Source organism: Corvus moneduloides, chromosome 6 (genome assembly GCF_009650955.1).
Source record: "Corvus moneduloides isolate bCorMon1 chromosome 6, bCorMon1.pri, whole genome shotgun sequence".
In the NCBI taxonomy this organism is placed as follows: domain Eukaryota; kingdom Metazoa; phylum Chordata; class Aves; order Passeriformes; family Corvidae; genus Corvus; species Corvus moneduloides.
The window spans coordinates 27,062,999-27,075,489 of NC_045481.1; the positions used below are offsets into that span (position 1 = coordinate 27,062,999).

A 12,491-nucleotide genomic window follows, 5' to 3' on the forward strand; every position below is an offset into this window, starting at 1 on the left:
TAATTACATTTCACTTTTTTGTAGCATTATCACCTGAAAATTTATTTGCCAGCTATTTAGAGCACAAATGAAGAACTTCACAAGGAAAAGAAACTATAGCCATGAATGCTAAGCCTCCAGCCTCCCATTTTTTCTCAATGGAAGTCCTTCAATCTCAGAAACATGGACATAGCCAGAGGAGACCATCTCAGGTGGCAAATGAGATTTTAAGATCAAAGTCAAATTAGTGCTTATAAATATTTTGGTCTTATTTGAAGGACAGTAAAAAAAATCTGATGAGATTCAGATCCAAAAACTGCATGATAAATAACAATCATGGCAAAATTATATTTAGTATAGAGTGTAAGCATATTTTCAGTAGATCTTCTAATATATATACAGGACTTTTGCTTACAGAGACTACTTTAAAAAAACGTCATGAAGGGGAGAAATCCATGTTCTAGGATTCTAAATTTACATGCCTAAATCAGTATACTGGTCTTTCTTTCCAGGTTTGTTCTCATAGTAGTTTTTTGAAGCAAACTCCTGGGTATCCACAATAGGTTTATGTCTGAATTATTCTCTGGAACAACTTGTCTCAATACATTGCCCAAATCCATAGTTGAAAGACCTTTAGCATCATGCTTGAAGAAGGTGCAATAACCAAGTAATCTCTCCATCTCACAATAAACTGCTCAGATTTTTCCTGAACAGGAATCATCTCAATAAAGAAGGCTATTGTTTGGCAATTCCCATAAACATAAAAACATAAAATATCCAAGCCCTGTACTCCATCCACCCCCCCCCGCCCTTGCATTACTCAAAGTAAAAATAGAAAAAAATCCTCCAGCTAAAAATATTTATAGAAAAAATTTACTAGAAGGGTATTTATCAGCCATAGTCTTGGATACTGAATGTATTTCTTATTTAAGACATTCTATCCAGATGTAGATCCCATGCCACAAATTTGGCACTATCAACAGCTCAGAATTAAAAGGAGAATTTTCTATAAATCTGTCAAATTTATATATTGGAGCTTCATTTGTTAAGGAAAATGGTGGCTAAACAATGACCACTATTACAACTGCATTGTCCTTCTAATCTCAGGAAATTATTAGAAATGGTAAAGCCATATATATAAATCAAAACCCTTTCCAAGGCCCTAAAGGCCTTTATATTTTCTGAATAATGAGCTCCATTCCTTCATCTCTTAAAAATGTGTTTATTAACTTTAATAAAATTTACAATCATATGTATTAAACCATCTTGCTTTGTCATTTTCCAAGCAGCCTCTGAAATATGTGCTTCAGATGAGTTTTATTTAATGCCAATATTACCATGTTTTCATTGTTTTTATCTCAGAAAAAAAATTAATTATTTGTACAACTACCAATAGAAAAGCCCTAGTTAATTTTTTTTCCCTTTTCATGTGGTAATGCTTCCTTTAAAGGTCTCTAGGCTGTTTCCAATACTTCTTGTATTTATATTTAAAGCAGTAAAATTCAGCCCTTTTTTTTACTTTTTCAGATGAACTTATTCAATGTGTAAGATATTTCTGTTTAAGAACACAGGAATTTGCTGTATTTTACCAAAGCCTGATCTTTTTCTTTTTTCCTGGTTTCTCAATTCTGGCATAAAACTCAGGCTGCACAGAACTTATTTTTCTTTCCTTCTTAACTATCTCTGGTTAAGTCCTGAAGGAGAAATGGTCCTTCAAAATCTTAACTTTTCAAAGTTTTTTTTTATTAAACAATTATTTTCTTAATTTTGCACCTCTGTCATAGCAGACAGCTTGCATCACAGTTGCCTCTATTTCCTCCAAGCCATAAAACTTTGTGTGCCCTTTCCTGCTGCATCCTGTTGGGTGTGGCACTGCTGGGCCAGCCTAAGGCACACTTACTGCCTGCCCAGTGGTGAGCTGGGTACCTAAGCCAGGCAGTGCAGCCTGTGCTGTACACTCGTGGATTTTGGTAGCTAGTCTGCCAGGGTTATTCCTGTCCATTATGCTGAGGACAGCTTGTGCATATTTATGGGTGTTACAGCTACAGTGTAAATACAGCCCAGGTGGGGCTGTGACTGACTGTGCATTCTATGAACTGACAGTGAATATTAACATGATCAAACAGTCTCACTGAACACCAAAGAAGCCTTGGCACTTCACTTCTTCTAGGGAACTCCTTGGTTAATGTCGGCTGCCAAAGCTGCTCTTCGGCATCATGCAGAACACTGGACTTAAGGAATGAGCTAAATATTTTGTGAAATTATAGGTTCATGAACTACAGAAAAGCATAGCATGTGAAATTTGTTCAAATCAAATTTCCATCTGGCCCAGTATCATGTTTCTGCATCAGTTCAAAACATTTTCTGCTAGCTGAGCTCTAAGACATGGGAATATATACATGGGCCTTCTACACACTTTTTTACCCTCACTCCCAGATTCTACGAACCATAGGGAGCAGCATAGGGATTTCCTCATCTGGAGGTTACAATTCCTCTAATCTTTGCTTATTCACATTTTTTAAACTTATTTGCACTTCTAAGTGTCCTATACTAGTGAATTTCAAAATAGAATTCATTACTGTGTGAAATCTTCCTTCTTTTAATTGCAAACCAGAGGAGTTCTCAGTCTTAGGAGAGAAAATAAACTGGCATTCCTGGTTCATAATCCCAAAGGGGTACTGAAAATTAGGAGGATGTTTCTCCAGGGAATAGTTGTGTGGGCAAAGGTTTCTAGATTTTCTCAAACAGACTCACTATTCACCTATGCATGAAAATACCTAAAGGAAAATATTTGTATCATGAGGCACTTACTAGTCTTACAGTGTAGTCATGTCTGGGAAAGGATGGGGGAGAAACACCAAAAAGATACAATTGTAGGAGTAGATACAATTGCCCCTACATTCTATTTTATTTTTTATAGTCATCAACTAAAGCCACTATCATAATACCTCATAAAAAGCTTGAATTCCTCAAGGTTAGAAACTGCAGAGCAATTTTCCCAAACCTATTCAAGCAATAGGGCAGAAACGTGTTATCAACTTTGTGTCCCTGCTATTGCTAGCCATTAAATTTATCAAATATTATTTATGTTTTAATTGGGGTGGATAAAAAAAATGATGTCAGTATATTTTGTCTTTTATATTACCATGTAAGCCTACCTGAACACATGTGTTTTCCACACTGAAAAATAATCTTTCCTTCCCCAGTTAGTCCTTCTCTCTATAGCAAGGATGTTTTTATAGCAGTTGTAATCAGATCCAGATGGAACATTTCCTGTTCCTTAGTATCTGAATATGCACCTTCTTTATGTCTTGAAATTACCATGGCCTTGTCATAAAATAATGACTTCCCACTAAATCACAAATCTGAATATTAAGACAAGAGTAGATTTCCTTCAGACATGCCAGAAGTTTACCAAAAAGAGCAAAGCAGAAACTGAATCTGAAGCAGCCAGGTATGTACACATCAGGAAGAGGGGGTGTGGAAGGTGGGCCTGGCCATCTCTGGGCATTGATTTCTGGACCACCCACTTTGTTGTGCCAAAGACAAATATAAAACCCAACATGGAGCAGAGAAATATTCACATTCTCTTTGAACTTGAGTGTTATGAAATTCAGGACATGTCTAGGGGACTTCTGACTTCCTCTGTAACACAGGTCACAGAATTCACTGCATTGATCTAGAGTTCTCTTTCTGTAATTGCATCTAATCATAAAAGCATTTTATCTTAATCTTCAGACCATCAAATGAAAAATCCTCCACATGCTGTCTATTAACCATTAATTACCCTAACTATTAAAAATGTCCATCTTCTTTAAGTTTAAAAAATTAGGCCAGTTCTTCTGTTAATTTGGTAATGATAAGTTAATTTGGTAACGATAAATTCAAAGGATAAGGCATTTTAGTTAAATGAACCCAGGTTTACAAACCATTTACATGTGTGTGAATCTGGCATACTCTCAGAGTAAACAATGTATGATTCTTTCATCATTGTTTCTCAGACAAAATGTGTGACTGTGTAAAGACATAGTGCAGAATTGCCACTCAAAGACAATCCTCTTGCTATAAAGGAATGTTGACCTAGGCTGGAAAGTTCTGGAAATATTTTTTAAGGTTCAGACTTCTGTGTGCAGGCAGGAAGTGTCTAAATTTCACTGAAGAAACCACTGCACACTGAAATTAACTTTTGAATTGGCTATAAACCTTAAATACCTGAGTGACCAGATGAACATCTCGGAACAGATGCACCTCTGTAAGTCTTTCAAATCCTTCCTGAAAAATATCTCAATCAAGAGAAAACATTGCTAGCCACTAGCATAACATTTCTGAAAGTTGATCTTAGTTTGCACTAACTTGGTTCAACAAGAACAGGTATCAGCTGAAGATTAAAAAAAATAATAATTTAAAACAAATTTAGCAAAATATCTAGAAGTAAGTCATCCTTAAAATTGTCATCCTAGCAATTTTAAATGTGCAAGAGGGATGAGCTGCTTTGAACACAGATGAAATTCTTTTAATTGGATTTAGTTACTGTACCTCCTTAGTCTCTTCAGAAAACGCTTGCAGAATATCAGTCTGCCTGGTGTAGTTTCCATTGGCGTCTTGTAGTCCCTGGAGAATACGCTCTCTCAGAACCAGGACAGAAACACGTAGCTGGTGCCAGAGTAGTTGCACTGTATGGATATCAACTATCACATTGACAGAATAAGACAGAAGCTTCAGGGAAAACTCAGTCTCTAGCAGAGCATGAATTTGTTCAACGTGATCAGATATATCTTCACAAATATCCTGTAATGGAAAAATAAAGTAGATATTTAGGTATGGGCATGGTCCTTTCATGGATCAGATCTATTTTTCATGTACTTTTAATTAAATGCAGAATAAATATTTTTCATAGAGGAAATATACTGTAATTAATACATACAGATTTTTTCTCTTTTTTTATTCATGGCAATGCTACAGCAACTGAACCAGCAGCTGTCCTGTTTGGCAGTACTGCTCAGTAAGTGCAGAGACAGCATACAATAAAGAAGGATGGCACAACAAGATCACATGAATCAGAAGCAGAAAACTAACACCATAAAGTGACATCCTAGAAGACAGCAATAGGAATGAAAGTGGTAAGATTTCCAGGAGCTGTCTCCCTCTCTGCTCCACGCACACACACACATACACACACACACACACACACTAGTTAAAATACAAAGAATCTGGTCTGTGCCATCATCAAAAAAATTCATTTGGACAGAATTCAAATCTAACCTCTATAACCAAGAAGGACAAAATTCTGGGATGGACTCAATGGGAATAAGCTATTTCTGCTACCCACTGCTGACTGTGATGGTGACAGGGTGCTGATTTTTATATAGTCTTGCTCTGGGGACAAAACTGAGCAGAAGATGGGTGGAAAAGGAGAAAGAGGGAAAACAGAAATGCTGTGAACAGCTGTGTTGAGGAAGGAGAAAGAAAATATGGATTACCAGGTTATAAAGCTAAACTTTTGATGGGATGGTATCCTCCAAATTTAAAATTAATTACAGATTACTATGGTTCTGCTGCATGCAGAGTAAAATAATTTCAGTCTACTCTTCATTTTCTTTGTGAAAGGGCAAGTCACCATAATAAAGAACATTTAGGCATATGCTATTTAGCAAACAACACTCTATAACAATTCCGTGAAAACAATGTGTAAAATGCATGTTATATACAAGTAAGGAAATGTGATTAAAACACTGAAAAAAATTGGCACTGAACCCTAAAATTTTTTCTCTTACGTCTCTGGCAGTGACTTGAAGTGACTAAGATTAAGGTGACTTAATAGCATATTTAAATCCAAAACCTATTTCTTAAAAAAAAAAAAAATTAATTTAATTCAAACCTTCAGAAATCTCATTTATAAATATAGATAGATAGATATAGATAGATAGATATAGATATAGATACAAGTAAAAGTGAGAATAATCATAATTTTGCATTTCAAATTTCCTATTGAAACAATTCTATCAGAAAATTACAATGAAATTTTGTGTCTCTGGATATACTCTTGGGGTTTTGTATGGCAATAGCATAACAGGAAAATTAGTAAACCTGATTATTTCTAAATTGATAATACAATACAGTAATTTCTTTAAGTTCAGATTTGGCACATTCAGTATGAAAGTAAAGACGAAGTATTGAATATTTAATTGCACATATGTAACATATTAAACCAAATTCATATCTCTAGATAATATTAAATATTTTTGTACAATAGATAGTACAATATTAGCTGTCATCAGGTGCTATTGGTAGTTACTCATTTTAATGAAACACTGACAGTTGCATCAAGTCCTCTGCAGGAGCAGTTCTCAGAAATGCCAGATGAACACAAAACTTTGGAGTTTCAATGAGCGGATCATTGTATCTGCCTTGAGAGAAAGGCAGTATCTCTTCCCCTGTGTCCTCAGTCGCCTTGCTGTAACAAGCAGCATCTGTACTTGCAAGTACAACACCTGCCAAGATGTAGTGCTGCTAGTGCTCAGGGCTTCCAATATCCACACGCTTCAGGGTGAGCAAGTGGACACTCTAGTTACCAGATTAGCATGCTCATCTCATGCTACAGACACACAGAGCTAGAACTCTCTGAGCTTTGGAAATAGTTAATATTATCCTTTTAGCCAACTACAACTGACACATGACTGAAAAGCATAGCTGAAATTCTATGTTGTTTCAAAGAATATTTCCAACTAATTAGTATAACTGAACTTGTATTCACTTCTCCAAGATTGTTAATGTCTTTTCCTCTTGGCCATAATAGAGGAATTAATTAATTAATTAATTAATTTTAATTTCAGTGATTAAAAAATAGATTGTGTCCTTTAACTGTAATTTTGTAAATTAGACACAATCTATAGAAAAATACTTAATATACTTCATTTAGACTTTCTATGTGAACGAGCTTAAAGATATGCTAGACTCCAAAACAAGTTTTTGATATATTCCAGCTTCATACATACAGTTACATGCTGAATTCAACTACCGTATGAATTCTCAGAGTGGTTGAAAACAAAGCCATAAGAAGAAAGAACTATCAATGAACAAGTCTTCTGACAATTGTCTTCTGACAACTGTTTGATAATGTATTGAAAATATTGGTTAGTGAATCTAGATAATACTATGAATCAAGAATTCAGACCCACACTTCAAATAAGTTTTCTCTTGATGTCCCATTATGCTAACTACCAAAGCACCTCAAATTTCTGAAGTAGACAAAATTTCCACAACAAACCAACTTTATACTGAAATGCAAATCCCAGCACCACTAGGGGTTTGAAAGAAGCAGATATTCAGAAACATACACTGTTAATTTTTGCATGGCTTGCTAGAAGTTGCTCATTTTCCTCAAAAAGCAAAGCCTATTTGCTTACAGACTACTGTGGCACACAGCAACAGCCAAGTGCTTTATGTACTAACAAGGTAAATATCAGCTTCTTACTGCTTCAGTAACATGGAGAGAACTTAAGCCCAAACTTGGTCACATCCAAGGTCACATTCCCTGATCTTATCATATAAGACTACCATGTCAGTAAAAGACTAAGTACCAGCTCTTAAAGGATTTAGGTTATAGGCAGAATGGGTGGCTTAAATAAAGCTTGTAAAAAAATAATTTAGGCTCCTATTGATACCCCCTTTATTTGATTTTAACTGTCATATGATGGTGTGAAGGTGAAGGCTGTGCCAATGACAGAATAACTGTCATTAATAACTGTCATTGTAAAGGTTAATGCTAGACTTCAGGAGAAAATAATTACAAAGAAATGCTAAGTTTTGCCATGTAAGTTAATTCTGATTAGTGTTCAGAGAAATGGCACTAATAAAGCTGCATCCTATTTACTTGTACCTTTTCTCTACACTTGCCTGGCACAAACCAGTGTCTCAAGAGGAAACAATATAATGTTAAATCCGCTGGACATTTTCTAGTAAAACTTTTTCTTACTACTGTACCTGATGTCTAGATTTACATATAATTCAGTAAAATTAAATAATTGCACCTAGCGCAGCTTTTAATTTAATAATTTTCTGTAATAATGCAGTTCAAATAGTGCACAAAAATGTTATGTTATGTTATGTTATGTTATGTTATGTTATTTCACAATTTTACTGAGGCTCAGTATCAAGACCTGGTACAATATGGTTTTGTTCTCATCCTTCCTAGCTGCTTGTAGATGACAGTGTTAGATAGAGCAAAACCAGCAGAACACTGTTTTGTGCCTTTTTACACTTTGTGTTTATTTATAAAGATCAGCAGTATCACAAGATAGTAGCTAAATGCTGTCATGAGTGCCAGTTGCTCTTACCAGAAGTGGTGGGTAGATAAAATAAATCATGCACTTTTAAGTAATAATCTGTTGGCATCTATTTGTAAATAAGCATAGGTCCAGGTCATTGATAGTAATATAAAGCCTATACATATAAGTGTGCAAAATCTTCCCCATTCTAACAGTATATAGTTTCATAAGATATTATCATCTGATTTTTAGAAAGCACCATTTCCAAAACAATTTTTATGATCATTAATCTCACATGTCAGCTAGGCATTTTTATTTTTACATATTTTCATTGTGGTATTAAGGTAAAGATTTTGTCATCCTCTCATGGGCTTTCCTGTAGCACTGACTGGAATTTCTCAGGCTAGAGAGGTTGTACCCCATTTGGCTGCCAACTGCCCACTTCACTCAGTCTTCCAGACAGCTGATCCTGTAATTTGCAGCTGTTGAATCCATCAGCCTGCACATAGCCCCCCCACCGTCAACTAAAATAGCCCGAACTGCAAACCCTGCACTGGATGAAGAAAAGTGCATAAACAAACCCACAAGAGTCAATGAAAACAGCTTTGATGTTGACTTTTAAAAATATTTTCTGTCTGGTCTTCAAGAAATTGTGTTAAGATGTACATGAAACTACTGAAAGATGAAAGGTTGCAATATGTTGCTTTTGAGTTAGTATCAGTGACAGAGAAGCTGTACTGGAGATTTTGTTCTTTGATCTTGCAGTGAAACTTCTGCAGGAAAAACAGTTGCTACTGCATCTTACAACTGCTGTACATGCAAACATAATCTATGATTTAAGAAAATATCTATCTATTTGGTCTTTCCTTTTAAGTGCTTTTTAATTCCTCAAAAGACAAATATTCCAATCAGAATGTACAAATTCTTCTCTTTAGAAAAAAAATTTAGAATATATGCCAGAGAATTTTTAGATTTGTTACTTTAATTGAACTTGAAAATTATACATTAAACTAATTCTCTGCACTACTCTTTTATGCTTATGCATCTTTTAGAATGGTGTTTTTCTTTTAAAATGCACTCTGACTTCTCAAAGAGTTCGTTTCTCTTTTTTTCATCCCTACCTGCAGTACATTCAGTGTTATAATAAGGATAAAACTGTTCTCTTCTATTATTGGTGAAACCTTAAGAGCAAATTCTACACAAAATTTTTTGCAGCTATTTTAAAGTAAACAATTAAGTCAAACAAAATAACCATATGTGAAAAATCCAGACTTTGATTAAGCAAAATCAACTGCAAGGGAAAGACCCGGACTGGTTTTGAGTTACCATCTAGTCAAAAAGTGTTTGAAGTACTAAAGTAATGTAGCTGGTACGGCTGTGGCATTCAGTGACTAAGGGAAATGAATGCATTTTACTGGGTGAAGAATGCAAACAAAAGCAGCTACCAAGAGGGTTCTGAGATCACTGGCCCTGCCTTCTGCTCCATCATTTTCTGCACATTATTCTCTTTTTCAGGTTGGCTTTTATTTTGATTAAGTTACTCTCATTATTTTAAGTGAGCAAAATTCTAATTATTGCAAAATTCCAGTAAGGGGATCTAAGATGATCCACTTTCTATTGTACAAATATTGAAAAATTCTCAAAAAAGTTTTGAAAACAAATATTCAGTTTAGTGAACTCTAAATAGGCATGTTTCTACTGTGTTTTGTTATCTCAGGAATTGATGAGTTACATTCTTATATCCCTGTACTTAGAAATAATGTGAAAGAGATGTCAAATCATCAGTTCTTTGACACAGCTGCTAAAATAGTAATGGCTTTTATGTGATTGTAACAAACACAGATTTGCTCTGGAATAATATATTAGTTGTTTATGCAATGTGTTTTACTTGTTTGGTTGTTGTGCAAGTACGTTGGTTGACTATCTATCTACAAGGAAAATGAGCAAGAAGAAAGGAAAATATGACATCACATGCTAAGCACTTCAGGCTGAGGAAAAATGCCTGAAATGTTAATGGTGAAACTCCTGTCTTGGGATTCCAGCAATTTGCATTTGTTTTGCCATATGGACCATTGCTGGGGCCAAAGGATCAAACATACTGGGAACATGCAAAAGGATCCTTTTGTCCAGAAACAGGGCAGTTGCTGGTGGAAGTTATTCCAGCTCACTTGCCAGGACCAGCTGCAGTGTCTCACAAACCTAGTCCAGCCTGTACCTTTTCTGTAGGAGGGAATGGCCGCAGGGAAGAGAGACTGCTTTCAAATGTTTATTTCCCCTACTAAATTTAATCAGTAATTTAATGGAAAAAGTCTTTCTGAACACAGCATTCACCACAGGCCAGACTCATAATTAAAGTAAGCATTTTGTTCACCCAGGAAGCTTCAGATAGCTGATGCACAAAACCACTCTAAGGCCTGGGGTGGAACTGGAGAGGCACAGGAGAAGTTATGGCAGTAAAATGAGGGACATCAGTGTGAAAGAGTGTTGTGTAAACAAGTCTGGGCTAGCCACTTCTGGGATATTCCTGACAACGGTAAAGTTAGCGCATGAATTGCATTTGTGTAAGAAACTGCAAATGCAAGGTGAATATAGCAAATAAGTTGCTGTGGGAAGAGATGCAACCTCTGCAACTAAATATTGTTTTCATATTCCTGAACTTCCACTGGGTCTACTGTGCAATCTGCCTACAGCTACAACCTAAAAACCCTTTGAAAGACTCAGAATAAAAGATATGTTCTTGTATCCCCAAGCCCACAATTGGAATCTTCCAATAAAGTTATCACTGTACAACATTCCTTCCATGCATAACTGTACAAATTTTCATTTATCTTACTTTAAGCATGTTAAAGCAAACTGATTTTTATCTAGGGCTAACTTTGAAAATTTTAAAATAATTAAAATTGATATAAAATGTTACGTTTGTGCTGACTGAAGCCTGGATTTGCACTACACTCTGGAAGACATCATTGCACAGGTACTCTAGAGCAGTTCATGCAAGAAGATAAATAGTACTGAACTGTGCAATTGAGTAGCAGGTTTTGTTTCTAGCTACTTCTGACAATAGAAGAAAAATACCAAACTCTTATGAAAACCTAGTCAAGCAAGTGGTAGTAGAGGTAAGTTTGGGAAAAAAATGCATTTTTCAAATGCCTGTTCATTGGATAATGGTAATTATATATATATTTCTAAATTACACTGATTATTTAAGACCACAAAGAAATGAGAAAAAATTATGAGGTAGCTTTATACTAAGCACACTCATCATGTATTATACATTCATATCTCTAAGTGGAATATCTATTCATGTCTGAAATGGAAGAGAGACGACTTATTAAAACATCCTTCAAATACCTTATAATTCTCTTCACATAACTCCACATTTTATACCGTAATAGAAGAACGTAGAACATATTTTCCAATTCTCTTGATACCCACCTTTGATTCTTACTTTTTTTACTTTCTTTACCCATCACTTTCTTGCTTTCTATATACATATATACTAAGTGTAATTTAGAAGCATTTCTAACTATTTCAAATAACCACACACAAATAAAAATTGAGGATGAAATGGAAGTACATTTTACTCACAGTGAACATATATACTCTGCAGTAGCTAAGCCAACCAGTTCTTGCTAGCCTAGCCAGGACTAGGTAGTTTCTGACCTCATTGTAGAGAGTAGTTCAATGGCTATGAGGAAACCCCTACTACCATTTCATGCAAGACATACAAAAACTTAATGTGACAAAAAATCATGTCAGCTAGACGAAGAAACAGAAAGAAGACTGCTCCTATTATTCAATCATAACTTCTATAATCTTATCTACTATATGAAATAAATAGCAGAATTCAATGCTATTGTACTAATAGTTCAAAAATTTTCCAGCAAAACTGGTTATCCTTTTGAAAACGTTGAATTTCAAACAGCTATGCTGACAAACTATTACCCTGACAGCTCAGCTTTGAATGTGTCCCACTCTTGTTCTCTCCTCATTTTTAGTTTGAAGAATATTTGGAATTAATCTTGGCATAGAATAAGAAAGTTTCTATAATTATTTAAGATTTCTCCAGTGCTTCATTGTCTGAGCTCTATTTTCTGGTGAGCCAATCTGTCTTTGTTGTTGCTACAAGAAAATATCTTAAAATCTATCTTAAAATATTTTTTCAGTTTATAGACCTCTTTAGAAAGACTCTGGTTTTCATTAAATTCAATATATGTAATTAGGGTCTTTGAGAACAGCTGCTCT

At 35.1% G+C, this 12,491-nt stretch overlaps 1 protein-coding gene across 4 annotated transcripts in view; it reads right to left on the minus strand.

Moving 5' to 3' along the window:
- AKAP6 (A-kinase anchoring protein 6) overlaps nucleotides 1-12,491 on the minus strand; it is a 274,206-nt gene that overhangs the window by 182,900 nt on the left and 78,815 nt on the right. For all 4 annotated transcript variants that reach the window (XM_032113046.1, XM_032113047.1, XM_032113044.1 and 1 more), the window contains exon 3: nucleotides 4,516-4,767. In XM_032113046.1, coding sequence (XP_031968937.1) covers nucleotides 4,516-4,767 — 252 coding nt within the window. The remainder of the gene's footprint in view (nucleotides 1-4,515; nucleotides 4,768-12,491) is intronic.